General features: G+C 35.3%; 1 protein-coding gene across 2 annotated transcripts in view; it reads right to left on the bottom strand.

Moving 5' to 3' along the window:
- The window catches only part of cpne2 (copine II), a 31,175-nt gene extending 11,788 nt beyond the window's left edge, over nt 1-19,387 (bottom strand). Inside the window, exons 1-14 of one of the 2 annotated variants that reach the window (XM_051134895.1) lie at nt 18,987-19,387; nt 14,327-14,529; nt 11,016-11,195; nt 10,765-10,839; nt 10,610-10,681; nt 10,437-10,520; nt 10,188-10,277; nt 8,846-8,944; nt 7,857-7,940; nt 7,390-7,449; nt 4,272-4,405; nt 4,108-4,162; nt 2,554-2,605; nt 2,340-2,473 (exon numbers count right to left, since the gene is read on the bottom strand). In XM_051134895.1, the coding sequence (XP_050990852.1) occupies nt 2,340-2,473; nt 2,554-2,605; nt 4,108-4,162; nt 4,272-4,405; nt 7,390-7,449; nt 7,857-7,940; nt 8,846-8,944; nt 10,188-10,277; nt 10,437-10,520; nt 10,610-10,681; nt 10,765-10,839; nt 11,016-11,195; nt 14,327-14,500 (1,293 nt within the window). In that variant the 5' untranslated portion in view covers nt 14,501-14,529; nt 18,987-19,387. Of the gene's footprint in view, nt 1-2,339; nt 2,474-2,553; nt 2,606-4,107; nt 4,163-4,271; nt 4,406-7,389; nt 7,450-7,856; nt 7,941-8,845; nt 8,945-10,187; nt 10,278-10,436; nt 10,521-10,609; nt 10,682-10,764; nt 10,840-11,015; nt 11,196-14,326; nt 14,530-16,862; nt 16,985-18,986 lie in introns of those variants that run through there. The other variant, XM_051134894.1, reaches the window with a different exon arrangement.

Below are 19,387 nucleotides of genomic sequence, written 5' to 3'. Positions count from 1 at the left end.
CTCACAAGAAGAGATAACCTTGCCGTTTTTTTTAACACTGTTCAAAATTTTGGAGTGGATTTTTTTGGAAGAAGTCTCATATGCTCACCAAGGCTGCATTCATCTGATCAAAAATAGTTAAAACAGTAATATTTCTGAAATATTAAAATTTTAAATAACAACAAACTCACAATTGTGAGAAAAAAGAAATTACAAGATAAAAACTCGCAATTCTGACTTGTTTCTTTCAGAATTTTGTGATATAAACTCATAATTGCGAGTTACAAAGTCAGAATTGCATGATATAAACTCGCAATTGTGAGTTATAAAGTCAGAATTGCAAGATATAAACTCACAGTTCTGACTTTTTTCTCAGAATTGCGTGATATAAACACAATTATGAGTTAAAAAGTCAGGATAGCAAGATAAAAACTTGCAATTATGACTTTTTTCTCATAATTTCGTGATTTAAACTCGCAGTTGAAATATAAAGTCAGAATTGCAAGATATAAACTCACAGTTCTGACTTTTTTTTCTCAGAATTGCATGATACCATCTTAAATTGCGAGAAATATAGTCAGAATTGCAAGATAAAAACTCCTAATTCTGACTTTTTTTCTCACAAATGTGAGTTTGTATCTCACAATTCTGTAGGTTTTTTTTTTCACAAATCTGACTTTATATCTAGCAATTTTTTATTTTTTATTTAGTAGCATAGGCTTCCAAATGAAATAGCTGTGGAAACTGATACATTTTTTTCCAGGATTCTTTGATGAACAGAGTGTTCAAAACAACAGTGTTTATTTAAAAAATAATTGTAACATTATAAACATCTTTACTGTCTCTTTTCATCAATATGATTCCAAACTTTTGAACGGTACTGTAATGAATGTAAGATATGAGTGCTGAGATGGAAGGTTTGCGTTTCTAAAATTGTTTTCCTCCCACAAAGGTATTACAGCACATATGTCATGTAGATTATTTTTAAGGTACTTCTATGGTGCATGTTCTGAACTTGATACTCACCACCCCCTTTATTTCACTGTATTAAAAAAAACAGCCAGTACATTCAGTTTAACTTCTCCTTTTGTGCTCCCAAAAGAAAGAAGTCATATAATTTTGGATCAACATGAGGGGGAGTAAATGGTGATGACAGAATATTGTATGTACTTCTCCTTGAATACAATGAAGCAAACAGTCATTTTAATACTGAAAGCGTCTCTGCCACAAATAAAGTGAGACAAAATTTAAAGTATTTTGAATTTAAAACATTTCAGAAAGAAAGAAATTGGTTGACAGTTGATTAGGTTAACAATTAATTCAAAATTGCTATCTTAGAATTGGCTATAGCCAACAGGCACTTAGAGCCACATGCTTTTTTAGAAGCAAATTTTGCTCACGCTAACAGGAAGTTAACAGAGCGAGCTAAACTTCACAAGTGGAAAGCTGCAGGAACACCCTGCCTGATGAAACACAGACACATTGTGCTATCACGGAAGAGAGTGAGCCCCGCATGTGCCTTGCTCAAATATTACACATATCTAGGAAACCGAGAAGCTTTTACAGTTTCCACTCAACGTCTGAGGGAAACACAGAGTGATACTGTTCTTCCCTCAGCGGAGAGATTTGCGCAAGCAATGTGGGTGTGGATCCACTCCAGCCTTTCCTCTTAGTCTTAAAGACCAAGTTGACAAAAGTAATAGGATGTGATATGACTAATAAAGCTTTTAAATGAAGACTTGCTGTTTAGCATTGAGCTGAGACACACACATCAGTCTGTAACTTGAGGATGAGCCTTTCTGTCCATTTAATGAGTGGTCGCTAACTGTTAAACTGCTAAATAGTGACAGGAGGTAAAATGCATGAGACAGTCGTTTGTTTTTGCATTTAAAACATTTAGCAGATGCTCTCATCCAGAGGGACCTCCAAAGTGCTTTAGCTTCAGATCTGATACTGCCATGGCCAACAGATGGCAAGCGTTTCAGTTATCTGCTAAATCCATCAATTTATCAGTGTACAAGCTATCATACAATCTGAACAAGCTAAATGTACTTCTGAAACAGGTTTGGCTTACTATCCAAAGCATTAGACTGTTCCTAGTGCAAGACTAGATTAACAAACTAGACTTCCTTCCTACTTTTCCTCAAGAAAACCCATGGTCCCTGTTGAATAAACCAGCATATGCTGGTTAGGTATGTTTTGAAGCATGGCAGCTGGTTTAAGCTGGTCCTTAGTTGGTCCTTGGCTGGTCATGACCAACTAAGGACCAGTTTAAACCAGCTGCCATGCTTCAAAACATACCTAACCAGCATATGCTGGTTTTTCTCAACAGGGGTTATCTTGAATGTTCAGGAACTTACTGCTGCAGTGTCCTGTTGGAGAGCCTGGGTAGCAAAGCGGGCCACGTGGTTGATGATGGGGGCGAAGTTGGTTGGTCCATAGAAGCGGATGTGAGGCAGGCAGTTGGAATAAGCTTGAATGATCCCCTCCACACCTGCATGCACATAAAACACCTTCATAAATACTAACTTAACCTTATCTGTGGATGCTAGGGAAAATGTTTTTGAGCCTCACCTGAGCAGAAAGGGTTGGTGGGGTTAAAGTTGATTGCGAATTCATGGGATACCTGGAATATAAATAGAAAAAAGAACAATAACACTAAAGCTAAAAAAACAACAAAAACAGGGCTAATGCATTTTTAATGCGCATCAGTGGCACAACAGATGGTGATCGTGACATTTAGTATATTTATGACACATACTACTGTTTAAAAGTTTGGGGTCTGGTTTGTTGCTCAGGAAATATTTTGTATTTTTAATGTTGAAAACAGCTGTGCTGCTTAATTTCTTGTAGAAACTGTGATGCATTTTTCCAGGTTTCTTTGATTTGTAGAAAGTTTGAATAGTATTTATTTAAAAAATGAATCCTTTGACATCATAAATGTTTTTATGGTCACTTTTACTCCATTTAAAGGAACACGCCACTATTTTTGAAAATAGGCTCAACTCCCCTGGAGTTAAACAGTTGAGTTTTACCGTTTTTGAATCCATTCAGCCAATCTCCAGATCTGGCGGTAGCACTTTTAGCATAGCCTAGCATAGATCATTGAATCATTGCATCTCGCTCAAAAATGACCAAAGAGGTTCAATATTTTTCCTATTTAAAACTTGACTCTTCTGTAGTTACATTGTGTAAAAAAGTGGCAATTTTCTAGGCCAACATGGCTGTCTTTGTAAATAGTGTGTTTTTACCATAAACTTGTGCGTATTTGACAGTTTAAGCGCAATAAGACATGAAAGAGAACTTAGTTTAGTACTAACATGCTGCGTGAGAGCCGCTTTCTGTGTGTGCTCAGAAAATTTGAAGTTTAAACCAATATGGCTTTTAACGCCCAATTTCTGCACGATAGACATGATAATCAAAACCAAACAGATGTTTTTTAGCAGAGTATTCGAGGTACAAGCTGTAAAGGCACAGCCCTATTCTGGAAAAGGGGGTGGGGAGCAGCAGCTCATTTGCATTTAAAGAGACATGCGTGAAAACACTGTGTTTTTTAAAACAGGCATTTTCAAAATTATATAATAAATGATCTGTGGGGTATTTGTAACTGAAACTTCACAGACACATTCTGGGGACAGCCGAGACTTATATTACATATTTGCAAAAAAAGGTATAATAGGTCTCCTTTAAGATGTTTGTATACAATTTGATAGAGAAGATAGAGAAGAACACTATAACTGGGCGTATATAACACAGAAAAGTGGCACAGATAAGTGCTAAAAGAAACGCAATGCATGCAAAAAACAGCGTTATCTGCGGGTGCAATTCTTTCCTTGTGAAATCCCCCCCTCAGACTTCCTTGTATTCACTCCAGCGCCATGGCAACGCAGATGGGATGACAGTTGCATAATCATTGGGATATGTGAGTATTATTCATTTTCTTTATCTGCCTCTTCTCTGTCTTGCACTTCAAATTCTCGTTTTCATTTCACACTTCCGAAAGCTTTAGCAGCCTTTTGCATTCAGTTCCATTTGATTGTTTCAACTAGTATGAGATGCACAAAAATAAACATACGAAAATAAATTTACGTGGACACAAATGCACGCAGTTACGGATGCTTTTCTCACCTTCCAGTCGGGTGGGAGTTGAGCCCCAAATCCAAGTGCAGGAAACATTTTGTCCCTGTGGACATGAAGTGTGAATAAGAAGGAGTGTGATTTTATCAGACACTGCTTTTGTGGCCATATGCAGACCTTTAAATTGTGTTTTTATTAAAAACACTGTTACATACGTGTCATAGTCTTGGATGATCTGGCCTACAGCCCAGATGGCGGACAGATATTCATTGCTGCCCATTGGGTTGATATAATGCAGAGACGATGGCTCCCTGGGGTTCCCATTGGACGCTGTGAAATCGATGCCAACCTGGAGAAACACACATTCACAATGTAATACGCTAATGCGTGCCAATTGGACTGGTGTATAAAAAAATACAAGCAGCTGTTCGTACGATGCATTTCATAAGCTTTTCCCTCAGTTAGTGGGGCATCAAAGCTCATAGCTGAAGGCGATGTTGTTAACACCCAGGGAGGTTGAACCGTCAGATCCGCTCAAGCTGTGATCTGATAGCTCTGTCCTATGGCAGTCATGAACTAGGAGACATGTTCTCCGACTACATCCTTACAACAAAACATGTTTACCAATGCAGGGAGACCTGTGTCTAACCTTCACACTTGCTAGAGCACACCTAAACACTGGATGCTCACTCCCCCGAGGCTGAGAACAGATTAATGATGGGGAAGGAAAGGGAAGAGGGTGGAAATGATGGGACGAGGGGAATAGGAGGTGACAGAATGAGGGTGCCCTTTATTGTAGTCATCCTCACATTGCCCGTCATGGCCTCCGGGTGACCGAGCTGTGAAGTTTAGCGCATGAGTATAAACCGAAGTGATGTCTACTATATTTTCTCTGGAGTGGTTGTTACAACTGTTTCTTAATGAGAGTATCTGCTCTGCAGTAGATAAATATGTATTCATGGAATATACACTACGGCCCTCACACTGTATTAAAGAGAGTTTAGCTATAAATTAAAATTCTGTCATCGTCATTTTTCTGTTGAACCAATAATCCACTAATCCTCCACCATGGCACTATAAATGATGACAGAATATTCATTTTCATGTGAACTGTTTCTTTAAGAAGTACAGTTTAAATGGAGATAACACAAGGGTTTTTAACTTAAAATGAAATAACCTACAGACCTTGCCCCATTCTCTTCTCCAGACGTTTGCAATGTCCTTTGCTACAGTGATGAAAAATCCTAAAAGCCCATTCAATATAAAGAGAAAGCATCTCTTTTGAATGCTGCATTCATGAGTCTGTTTGCCCACTGTTGAACCCTGAGCTCGACTGGCTTTATAAAGATGCTGTGAGCATTTGGTAAACAGCTGTACTGAAGATGCATGAAGACTGAGAACTGAGATCACAGCTGAAGAAGATACTAGAAGAAGAAGAGCTACCAGCACACGACAAAAGCAGTAATATTTTGAAATATTTTTACTATTTAAAATATCTGCTTTCTATATAGTTTAAAATATAGTTTATTCATGTGATCAAAGCTAAATTTTCAGCATCATTACTCCAGTCTTCAGTATCACACAAACCTTAGAAATCATTCTAATATGCTGATTTGCTGTTCAAGAAACATTTATTATTATTATTAATAATAATATTTAAAACTGTTGAGTACATTTTTTTCATGATTCTTTAATGAATAGAAAGATCCAAAGATCAGAATTTATCTTAAATAAAAAGCTTAAATTATACACTATACCATTCAAAAGCTTGGAGTCAGTATATTTATATTTTTTGTCTTGGGAAAGAAATTATAGATACTAATAATTTTTTAGCAAGGAAGCTTGATCAAAAGTGATAATAAAGACATGCATAATGTTCTAAAACATTTCTATTTCAGATAAATGCCATTCTTCCAAACTTTCTACTCATCAAAGAAACCTGACAAAATTCTACTCAGCTATTTTCAAAATAATAATAATATTAAATGTTTTCTGAGCAGCAAATCAGAATATTAGAATGATTTCTGAAGCATCATGTGACTGTAGTAATGATGATAAAAATTCAGATTTAAAATCGCAGGAATAAATTACATTTTAAATCATATTTACATAAAAAACTGTGCTTTGGATCAAACTGTGCTTTGGATCAAATAAATGCAGCCTTGGTGAGCAGAAGAGACTTCTTTAATAAAAACAATTAAAATCTTACAGTTCAAAAACATGCTGAAGAAATTCAGATATTTTCCAGTGTTTTCACAAATACTGTCAACAACTTTCAAGCTTAAAGAGCATCTAAAAATAAAAATTCTAACATCATTTATTCACTCAAGAGAAGTGGTGATATCAGATTAATGAATCAATAATTCTTTTGAGTCAAGTTTTAAGTGAATCAGTTCATTAAACTTGAATAATTCTGAATGATTCATTCATGAATCAAACTGATCCGGTTCAACTCAATGACTCAATTATCCACTCACAGCAGTTAACAACTCACTTGAAGGTTGAGTGAGCTAAGAAAACGTCAGAAGAGAATAACGGTCATACGGACCACTGTTAGGATACTTTTATGATTCATAGGCTTCCTTTTCAAATCAAAAATGACCAGTTCCTGTTTACTGCAACTGAATAGAAAAGAGCATGGACAACAATCTTCAAAATGTCTTCTTTTGTGTTTGTTGCAAAAGACAAAAAACAGATTTAGAACAACATGAGAATTAATAAATGCTATTTTTGGATAAATGAATCCTTCATCAGCTGGCAACAAACATGCATGCATCATAAGGTGGCATCATGCAAACAAGATACCAAAATTGCTTTCCTTTGTTCACACAGATTCTCTTGCTCTCTCCCTCTCTCTTTTTTGCATCCCTGTGTCTCTCTGTCTTTAGTTTCAAATGAGAGACATGGACCTCTACACTGCAGCACACTGTAACTATAGCAACCTGTGAATTTCACTCACTTTCTGTATCATTTCTTACCAATCACACTGGTGAAGGCAATTGAGTCACATAAAGGAACCATATATAGAGCCTGCTCAACTGGACAGCGTACGGAAAGAAAGCTTTTAGAGTAGCGGATTGAACAAATTTGACTTTAACCATAATCCGCGCAATATTCAATGAGGTAACCCATTCAAATCTGATGTTTTAAACCCAGCTTGATTGAATTCTGTCATTGTGGGTTTCACAAATCTTTCTCAGTGACAGAATATATTTCAAAATCATCTGCATACAAATGATGTTTTTGCATTTTGCATGCACGAACCCTCCTACCCTCAAATTACTGACAAAAAAAACAGAGATTCAATTCAAGAGGTGACGTTATCATACTCACAGTAAACATGAGCTGACAGCCGCCCAGAATGTAGTCCAGAAAGGAGTAGTCTCTCGCAATCTAACAAAGGAACAACATTTTATATTCACACAGACAGATCACAAAACCACCTTTTCATATTCCACCAAGCTAAAAATTGTAAAATGGTTGTTAATGTGAGATTCAGTGAGAATAACCGAGTCATGTTGTTTTTAATGCTTAAATCCATCAGTAGAGGTGATTAAATGGTGACGGTGCAGGAGTGACAGGTGTTTGTGCTGATATTAATACACGCTATTTAAAAGGGATTTAGCACTATTAAAATAATCTGTCCTTACAGCGAAGCCACAATTAAAAGCCTTTTATTTGTAATATAAATTTAATTAAATAAGCCCAGAACATGGAAGGTGCTTTAATGTGTATACAGAACGTATTTAACACTGTGTTTTGTTGCAAATGCGTCACCATTTTCTGTTTTATTTCCTTACCTTGCATGACTTCAATATTATGACCCCAGAGTTTTTGTAGCTCTTTTTCTTCTGTTTTTTAGGATTAATGCATTCAAACTCAACCTGTAAACAGAGAACACTGTGTTATTGTCCAATGAATTACATTTTTATAATAATAATTGAATAAAGTCACTATTTTTGTTTTCTTTCCACACAAAAAGTATTTTCGTAACTTCATAAAATTACAGTTAAGCCACTGATGTCACATTTTAAGGACACTATTTTAATGATGTCCTTACTACCTTTTTGGGCCTGAACGTAGTAGTAGTTTTGCTGTCTATGCTGGGTCAGAAAGCTATCAGATTTCATCAAAAATATATTAATTTGTGTTCAGAAGATGAGCGAAGGTCTTACGGGTTTGGAACAACATGAGGGTGAGTAATTAATGACAGAATTTTCATTTTTGGGTGAGCTATGCCTTTAAGCAAATATAAAAAGATACAAGCATCAGCATCATCTGTGCATTCTAGTGTGAGCATTGGAGTGAAATGTGAACACAGAACATTCATTTACAACATGACACAAATACATCCTATCTCCTAGCTAAGGCTGTGCAACAGAATGTCAGCACCTGAAAAGGAGCGAAAGGGTGTTTATTAGTACACTAACTCTTTCAGCAGACGAACATTGACACATGTTCTGCCTAAGTGTGACTGGCGACACACAATGCCTGTTCTGGTAAACAAGGCAGCGGTAAAATAAGAGCGATTTGCATCTCAAAAGAGCCAGTTACTCTCTCTCCGTTTCTCCCTCCCACCTCTTTTCTCTTTCTCTCTCTGTCTCTCTCCCTCTCTCACTCACTAATTCTCGGCTTCATTATGCCAGATAATGAGGCATAGCTAGTACTCACATAGTATTCTGGCGCAAGAGTGGCAGGCATTAGTGTGAGCCAAGCTTTACTTCACGCATTTAGTTCCTAGTTTCTGGAAATTATGAATCTCTACAGTGTTAATTGAAGGCAAGCCCACCTCCACTCCGTTCTGTGCTTCGCTCATCTTGTTAACGCTCGTCTGAAACTCGCCGATGAAGTCGTGACCTCCGTCGTTGTCGTAATCGTAGCACAGCACCTGTGACATCACATGTTTAACGTGATTTGTGGCATGTATGAACATGTTAAAGGAAATGGATGCTGATAAACTTGTACAATTCATTCTGGGTCATCAGGAGGAGATGAGATATGAGTAAAAAAAAACTAAAGTTAAGTTATTAGTAGTTCTTAAATAGGTGTAAGATGGAGTAAAGTAATGATACAGTTTTTGTTTAGCTTGAAAGAGTTTGAATTTTTGTTTTAAGAAAAATAGCATCTTTAGAATCTTTAGATCTTAAGAAGCTGCAACCTGATTGGACGTGTACACTACCATGTAAACGTTTTAACTTTAGAAGAATGCATTTATTTGATCAAACTGTATTAGAGTGAATTATTTTAATCTACTGTTTTCTATTTTAATTAGAGCTGGTCAATGTTAAATCGTGATTAATCGCCGTTTTTGTGTACATAATAGATGTATGTGTATTTATTATGTATATATAAATACACACACACGTATATATTTAAGAAATGTTATGTTTATATATTAAATATATTTATATATAATATAAATTATGTGAATGTTATAAATATATACATGTAAATACATGTAAATATTTTCAAAATATACACTGTATGTGTGTATCTTTATATATACATGATAAATATACACAGTACACACGCATATATTATATAAACAAAAACTTTTATTTTTGATGCAAATAATCGTTTGAATTGCACTAATTTTTATATACTCTAAAATGTAATTTATTCATGTGAAGGCAAAGCAAATTTTTCAGTAGCTATTACTCCATTCTTAAGGGTCACATGATTCCTCAAAAATCATTCTAATATGTTGATTTGATTATTATCAATGTTGAAAACAGTGCTGATTAATATTTTTTCTGGATAGAAGGTTCAGTCTTAAATTTAGAATAAAATCTTTTAGAATTCAGAATAATTAGAATGGAATAATCTTTTAGAATTTATAATTCTCTTAGAATTTTTGTAGCATTATAAAAGTCTTTACATTATCAATTTGATGCATTTTTTTAATAAAGCATTTAGATTTTTTATTAAAAATCTTATTTTGAATTGCAGTCAACATGCATGATTTCTACCAATGACAAATATCTTTTTTCACCTAAAATAATAAACTAATTTGTAAAGCTACAAATCCTTTTTTGGCATTTTTATTTCATGAATATGTTTTCATGTTTTTATTAAATGACCTAGTCGAAATTCTACTGGGAATCTTCGCACACATAGATAGAGATGCACACCTTGATGTTTCTGTCCACATCTCCATTACAAAGTGAGATTAGAGGCACTGTGAATGGCTTCCATACAGGATCCAAAGTGTTCTTAATGACCTGAAGTCACACACACAAATGGTTATTATTCCCTGTCCTGATCTTCATTAAATCAATGAATACAGCCTGAAACACAAGCTTAACAGCTGATAAAACCCTAGGAACAGAAGTGTACATACATGAGAATATCAGCAACATAGTTTCTGTTTATCATCTCACCTCTGTTCTGTGAACCATCATCCATTTCCCATCATCCCCTTGTTTGTGGAATTCTAAATAGGGATCTGATTTGCCAAAAAAGTCCTGAAAAACAGGCACAAACAAAAACATCATTCTCTATCACTAAGCGCTTTTGAAAATGCTTGAATGGTTTTCACAACCTCTTAACTCACCTTTTTATCCAGCTTCCTCCCACACATGGTTAGGGTGATTATTCTGTTGTCTGATAACTCCTGGGCTGTTATCTAGACCAAGCGGGGCATATCATGATGCTCTAGTACATCCATCAATGCATATGTCTGTTATAGTGTATTATGTTGTGTCTTACTGTGATGGCCCCCTTCCCTGCTGGCTTGCCATTAGCCAGAATCAGTGGTCGATGTAGCTTCTTATTTGACACAATCTGAAACAGAACAGATGGCCCTTTAAATGCACGAGTGGAGGTGATACGGACAGCTAATTTATCATAACTAAGATAATAAAAGTGTTAATTACTTAAGATTATCTAATTACAGTGATGCGAAAAAGCATACAGCCAATTGATCTGAAAGCAAGTAAAATATAAAAATGCTACTGTACCACTCCCAGCGTGCAGGTGAACTCGCCCAGAAAGTCGTGTTCGTAAAGTTGGGAGCTGCATTTGTCCTCATCAAACATGGCAAACTTCAGCTTCTGAACCTCTTCAAAGTGGTAATCTACTTGGAATTTCACACCAAATACTGGATTCAGGTTGTTCACAGCAGTCTCTGTTCGAGCCAGCTGAAATTAGATACAAACAGAGGACGTGATTAACAGGATTTACAGCACTCATGGTGCAACTTCCTGCACTCATTTGTCTTTCAGTAGTGTAATACAAAGTAAATGCAAAATAACTTTAGCAAATAAAATAAAAAGTGAATGTAAAAGTTAAAGGGGACATAAGATGCTCGTTTTCCACAAGTTGATTCTGTAGGGTCTTTATGAAACGTATGCTGAATACTTTAGTTAAAATTCCTCAATGGTCATGTGAAACAACACCCTTTTTACCTTGTCAAAAACAGCTCTGTTCACAGCGAGCCGTTTCAGTGCATGTCTCTTTAAATGATAATGAGCTACTGCTCACTCCACCCGTTTTTTGTTTATTCGGTGGCATGTTACCATCGAAAACAAAACTAATCCACTGCGTCCTCAGTGGCTCTGATGTGGGAGAAAATGAAAACTCTTATGTTCACTTTTACATACAATTACAAAACACCTGCATTGCTTACACGACATTGTTTTCATCACAGCCGCTCGAGTGTGGAGAAAATGGCGGACAGCGTACTGGCTGAGGGCGGGAATATACGAATATAGGATAGTCCATCAGTGGTTGTGGGTGGGGCCTGAGCAGTATGACATCATACTGTTCATAAAATCAAAACGACTTGATAATTGAGACTGTTTAGGTTTTTTGGGAATTCAAAAAAAATGAGTGAATGGATTTTTATCATTGTAGGGTGATTGTGTACACAAACTGCTAAGACATTTATATGTCAACACCATGCAAACAAGTGAATTTTTCATCCAATGTCTCCTTTAAGCTAATAGATAGCTTAACATACCACGCTGGCATATTAACTTAGTAATATTATAAGTCACATCTTGCCGTAAAATCAAATCTAGAGTAAATAAATCAGAATTTTTTTTTTGTTTAAAAAATAAAGCATATTATTAGGAAAATAATGATTATTACAGATATAAATAATGATTACAGTACCACTGAACACATCATTTGTAGTTTTTTTTTTTTTTTTTTGTCCTTTTCTAATTTGTAATGTCTGTTGCTCAATATATTCTTATTACTGTAATAAAGTAATAAAATATTAGTGAAATAAATTATGAAAAAAGCATAACTTCAACAAATCACAAATGAAAGGTATCACAACAGTAAATCTTTATACACCTCTTTCTTTACTGTAAGAACAGGCGCGGCCATTTCTAAATTTTATGGGTCTGACTTCCTGTCTCATCCGCATCCAGCTATTTTTAGCTGTACAAAGCAGCTCATTCTGCTGTTTGATATTGTAAATTGTTGTGTCTTAACATATTAGTTTAATGCATTATCTTAATTATGAACACTGGTTTGAAGTGCAAATAGTTTTACCATTTACTGCACAATGTTATTCTTTTTGTTATTTCCCTATAGCGGAACATGAACTGGAAGTCTCATTCATATAATAATGGATTTTTATCATTGTAGGGTGATTGTGTACACAAACTGCTAAGACATTTATATGTCAACACCATGCAAACAAGTGAATTTTTCATTCAATGTCTCCTTTAAGCTAATAGATAGCTTAACATACCACGCTGGCATATTAACTTAGTAATATTATAAGTCACATCTTGCCGTAAAATCAAATCTAGAGTAAATAAATCAGAATTTTTTTTTTGTTTAAAAAATAAAGCATATTATTAGGAAAATAATGATTATTTCGCATTGTAGCATTATCTTTATGGCACAAATTCATAAAGTTTTATAAATTCCTGTCAGGTTAGACACCAAACTGAATTTAATATGGATGAAAACGAAGCTGTTACAGTTACAGTTACAGTGTTTAACATACCATACATTGTATGAAGGTCCAAAATGACATAACTTTTGCAACTTTTCGCAAACAATTTTTAAAACTGTTTTATGGAGTTTAATTAAAGTTTTTTTTTTTTTTTTTTGGGGGGGGGCATTTTGTCAGCTCAACAACTTGGGTTGTTAAATGCATAAATGTTACCGTACAATTACAGTACCACTGAACACATCATTTGTAGTTTTTTTTTTGTCCTTTTCTAATTTGTAATGTCTGTTGCTCAATATATTCTTATTACTGTAATAAAGTAATAAAATATTAGTGAAATAAATTATGAAAAAAGCATAACTTCAAGGTATCACAAATGAAAGGTATCACAACAGTAAATCTTTATACACCTCTTTCTTTACCGTAAGAACAGGCGCGGCCATTTCTAAATTTTATGGCTCTGACTTCCTGTCTCATCCGCATCCAGCTATTTTTAGCTGTACAAAGCAGCTCATTCTGCTGTTTGATATTGTAAATTGTTGTGTCTTAACATATTAGTTTAATGCATTATCTTAATTATGAACACTGGTTTGAAGTGCAAATAGTTTTACCATTTACTGCACAATGTTATTCTTTTTGTTATTTCCCTATAGCGGAACATGAACTGGAAGTCTCATTCATGGACTTACTTCCATGTTGAAGAAAACCATGGATACACAAAAATATATTTAATACATTATTAACAATTACAGTAATGAGAATGAAATTACTTTGCATTACCCACAATCACTACCATACTGGTGTAAGATCATAAGAACATGAATACGAGCTTGAGCAGAATCTGAGCGTTCTGAATTCCTAAACACATCATGTTCTAAAATGCATTTAACCATGCATTTTTATACTACGAACACATTCCTTTGTTTGTCCCTTGGTGTTTCCATGGTTACAGTGTGCTGTGGAAGAGTGATTTCATGTGCCGGCTTGCCCTACTGACCAGCAGCACTGGCCTGTGATGATTGGACCGGTGAGGGCACAGTCCCATAGAGACTGTACAGACACGTGTGTGCTCGCACCGCAACCTATTTTGATCCTCGGTTCATTTTTTTATTCGGCGTACAAAGAGATTAAAACCTGTTTTCCTCAGATTTTGCTTCCTACATGCCAGCTATTTTAGCTTTCTATGTTTGCAGCTTGTGCTTTTTTATCCTCAAAGATCTGTTTTCTTACAATCCCAATTCCATCTTCAATCTGCTTTCTCCATTTTATCTCTAACTATCACTAACCTGTGTTATCCGCAATAACTCCACTAATCTGTGAAGGTAAGGTGGAAAGTGAACACTTTTTATCACTTCTCACCTCCACCCAGTTGCCATCCACATCATGGAAAAGAACACAGAAGGGGTCAGACTTGGACGCCACGTCGCGGTCCAGCAGGTTGGAGCCACAGACGGAGAGCTCTACCTTTGTGACGCAGTGCTGGGGCCCAATGGCAGGACCCGCGTCGGGGCCCGAGGCCAGAGTATAGGCCATGGAGAAGGGAGTACCTCCTCTCCTAAACCCTGGGGGCAACAAAAGAGTTGTTAAATTCTCAGTATAACTTCTCAGTTATACTTTGCAAATATACTCATTTGCAAAGTATTACTCATTCAGTAAAAAACCTGCATAGACAGCAATGCAACTAACAAGTTCAAGGCCCCGAAAGGTAGTGAGAACATCATTAAAACAGTCAATGTGACATCAGTGGCTCAACCTTAATTTTAGTAGTTGTGTTTCTTTCTTTGCAAGGTCAGGAAGCTCTCGGATTTGATCAAAAATATCTTAATTTGTGTTTTAAAGATTAACGAAGGTCTTACAGGTTTGGAACGACATGAGAGTGAGTAATCAGTAACAGAATTTTCATTTTTAGGTGAACTATCCCTGCAAAAAAAACAGATTTTTAGACTTATTTCATATGTCAGGCTTTGCAAGGTTATAAAAAGGACAATCTGAAAAGGTAAAACAGACAAAAGGCATATTTATTTATTATTAGCACACATTTTAAACTGGAACCTTGTCAAGAAATGACTTATACTGTACATCATTGTTTGACCTTTTCTCACAAAAATGACTGGGCCACATGTGTGAGACTGGGATGCTTGGGTTCATGGTCCCCTGACTAACTCATCCTCAGAAACATGTAAACAACCTATGATTTCCACACGCATCAGAGCCCGTAGACACACGCGCGCACACAGAACATGAGCGTCACACCAGGACATGAGGAATACAGCGAGGGCTCTTGTTGCTTAGATACTGATGTACCACTATCTCTTTCTGTGTTAATGTCACAAACCACAATTAGGCTGTGACCACCATAGACAAAGCATGATGGAAAATGACTTCACAGAATCACAATGCATCATCATTAGCATTACAACTTATCATGTAAACAAGAGGAAGTCAATCGGAGTCAATCCGATTAGGAACTGTGTATAATTTCCAGTGGTACTGATGTCAACTTGTCAACTTTTAAAAATCTGGGTTACAGTGAGGTACTTGCTGTACAGTGGAAGTAAATAGGGTAAATTCTTAAATATTAAAATACTGTTTAACACAATAACAAACAATATGTGTAAATATTATTATAGTGTGAAATTTAGCTTACTAACCTTTTCTATGTAAAGTTATATTCATTTTGACTTTGTCACCATGGTATAACTAGGGCTCTATGATTTCCGCGATGTGGAAAATGTACACGGAATCGCAGAATCCTTTTATAAAAATGGAATTAGCTGTATGAAGTCACGGAAATTGCCCAGTGTGGGATGAATAAATCAAAAGTAGGTCAGTACACTTACATCAAAACGCGATATAGACTAGTGTCTGTGAATATAAAGCGCAAACCTTGAATCTTGCATGCTCTGCGTGTCTCTGTGTTTTTAGCCTCAGCCGCATTAATATATGAACACATGAACGCGCAAACATAATCTCTAGAACTGCTCTGAAAGTCACTTCATGAGCATTTTACCACTTCTTTTGAGAAAAACTATCCTCATATCATATACAAACAGAAACTTAAAGGTCTTTACAGCAACCCGTCAAAATAAAAGTTGGGTTTAACTTGAAGAAACTGTGACAGAAATGTATGATTTAATGTAATACTACTACTACTAATAATAATAAAATTAAACATTATTTTTTAAGGAATATTTACTAGAAAAGTAAGAATTTTTTACCAGAAAAATAAACACACAACACAGTATTTCCGGAGAAAAAAAAAAGAAAAAATAAAATAAGAAGAAATTAATTCTTTTATAAAATCAATTAATTAGACATGCTTTTGTTTATTAAAATTTAATGAAACCATTAAAATGAAATAAAACATAGGGCTTTAAAAATGAAATTTCATAGGGCTTTAAAATGTCATTTTTTTTAAACTTTCACTAAATTCCTGTTCAACTTTGTTCAATTGTGTTCAAATGTTTCATGATTTAAACTAAGCAGACATGTTTTTGATTAAGCAGACATTTTTTATTAATATTTTTAATTTAACCATTAAAATATAAAAGGAAAAAAAAAAAACAGAAACCAGAAAAATTAAAACAGATTTCATAGTGCCTCTTACATAACAAAGCCATTAAATTTAAAAGGACTTTGGTGATTTAAACTTAAACAATACACAAATTTTGACGGAAGAATTAATGTATGTGTTTTTCTGCATTTATAAGATTCACATTTCATCTTACAAAACTCTACCCCATCCATTTACATTGTAAATGCCTCACTGTAACCTCAAAGTTTGATTCTGAGAAAATTAGGGCCAAAAAATAATAATTTTGGACAAACTTGTTACACTAAATTATAAATGACAGAAATGTTTTCTGATCAGTTACTAAATTAGACGAAAACTCACCCGAGTTTCCATCCCAAAACGGCATCTTTGTAACCTCTAGGATTGTTCGGATTCTAACTGAACTCTGTATCTAAATAAGCATTATATAGTGCAGCGGTGTTGCTAACCATTCCCAGAATAATCACATATTCCACACGACTGTGATGTCATGGAAAACAGGATACACAGTCTCAAAAGTGTACGCTTAAATCTTACTCAAGAACACGCACACCCAGATGAGACACGTGTAATTCATGCAATGTCAAAACACACTCCACAAATGAGTAATCCTCCACCTAACCTTGCTTCCTAGTTTAATCGTTGTTTGGGAATATGTCCATAAAATCATTCAGTGTCTTATCCCGCCCATTTTGAGGTCAAAATGGCAACACGTATCCGACAAGACTTAACCTAAGTGATCATCAACTCAGCACTTCATTACTTATCTCCAAGGTTCATTGCCAGATAGCACATAGCTACACATTAGTGAGTGGAAAACAAGTGGATGGCTGTAATCAAATATGGAGTATACTGTTATGATCTTATTAACCATTGAAATGATAGTATTGTTACATGCAATGATGTAGTCATAAAAAAATTGCAGCCATATTTCATTGTCGTACCATAAAAAACAGCATAAACATTTATACTATATATATATATATATATATATATATATTTTTGTTTTTTTTTTGCATGCAACAATAAGCCAAATGCTAAAAAAGATGACTACTGCTAAAATAATTTTTTTCCAAAATAATAATGATTTTATTTGACGTCCTGTGTTTGTGTGCATAAACACAAGAACATAAACCACCAAAAATCAAACATCTAGAGACTTTCCATTTAAGGGACTTTAACAATTGCGACATAATTACATCATTTCCCCGTCATACTGTTGTGCTTTATCTCCATGGTACAATTAAAAAGTGTTCAAACTAGCAGCAAAGAGCAAGATTTAAAGCATCTGATATCAATTCACACTTTAATTTGCTTTTTAATGTCAAACGGTGCAGTATATACTCTGCTGTTAATATTAACAGCAAGTCTGATGTTTTTCGTGAATAATTTGTTTAACTCTAGTTAGCTGGGTTATGTGCTCAACTACTGAAAATCAAGAAAATATTTTTAAAAAGTCCACAATGTGACCACTATTCAAACACCTATGCATCTCAATGCTGCAGTTTAAGCATCACTTTTTTGCTCAAGCGTCAAACCACATTTTCACTCAAATATTACAAAGCGCAACATCCTGTTGACTCTATGATAAGGTGTTGAGACATACAGTGTTGAAAAGTTTATAATGGCTGACTGTAAAACAACATGAATGGACGTTGTGGTGGTTTACGTGCAGTTAAATATTGTCCAACTGCAAAAAAAAACAAGTGGGTCAATGAACGCGGAATGACTTTTTGCCTTGATCTATATTCAGAATTACTTTAAAATGAAATCACAATACAATTCACACCTCCCTTTTATGATAAGCACATTTTTAATGTGCTTGCATTGATATTTTTTGTCAAGCATGAAGTCAAAAATAGGTGGTGTAGTTTTTCAGAGATTTAGAATAAAATCTAAATGCATAGGTAGTTTTATTATTATTTCTTTAAAACAAACCACCAAGTTTGTTTAAAAAAAAATGATTAGCATTTTAAAAATGCATATATACCAACATGTCTTCAAGGTGCAGGAAAAGTAGCACTTTATGCTTAGTTACACCACTTGACAGTTTTTAATTTATTAAATCCACAATTTTTAGTTTACACAACATTCAGGTAAACAGGACGAGTTCTTGACATTGAATGGATGGTCCTTTTAACCTGAATTCATCCTTTATTGATGACATATCTAAAAACTTAGCACGTAGGGCAAGTGTATTTATAAAAGATTTCTCATTTGTATCATTTTAAACACGATTATATGACGCAATTATCTTAAAACGTCCAGAGGTCTCGTTGCTTGTTGTGATGCTTTGGTTAACGCAGAATTGTTTTGGCTCAGTTTGTTGTTTTCTTAATCGTCCACGCCGGAACTCTTTATGCTAATGTTACTTCCTTTCAGACGTTAACATGTAACAAACCCTGCATGTTTGTGAATGGGAGTGATTACTTCATGAAGTCACTGTATAACTCAATAATAACTCACCTTTCGAAGCTTTCGCGCAATACGCAGCCTACTTTCCCCTCAGCGTCTTCTGTCGTTATTTCTAGTGCTGGTGGCAGCAACTCTGCGTTTCAGAAAGATGGTTTGTTGGCATTATCCAGCAAAAAAGGTGCCAGTGTATGATATATTAGAAGGTAAACGCCGTTTAAGAAGAAAGCGCTTCGCTGTGGTTAAAGCGCGAACAGACTCAATAGTGGAGCCAACAGTTGTGTAGTTTTCACAGCTCTGAACTCCGCCCGTGTCCACATCTGTCATTACATTTCCATGAGCTAGTCTCTCTTCTGAGCCGTGCCACCATCGAAAAGAGGTTTAAAAGAAAGGGAAGAACAGCAGTGAAAGTAACACACTTGCGTTTCATACATTTCATTTGCGCCTGTTGTAGC

Source organism: Labeo rohita, chromosome 18, assembly GCF_022985175.1.
Source record: "Labeo rohita strain BAU-BD-2019 chromosome 18, IGBB_LRoh.1.0, whole genome shotgun sequence".
Taxonomy (NCBI): Eukaryota; Metazoa; Chordata; class Actinopteri; order Cypriniformes; family Cyprinidae; genus Labeo; species Labeo rohita.
The sequence above is the reverse complement of the archived record's forward strand: the minus strand, read 5'-3'. Positions and strand labels throughout refer to the sequence as shown.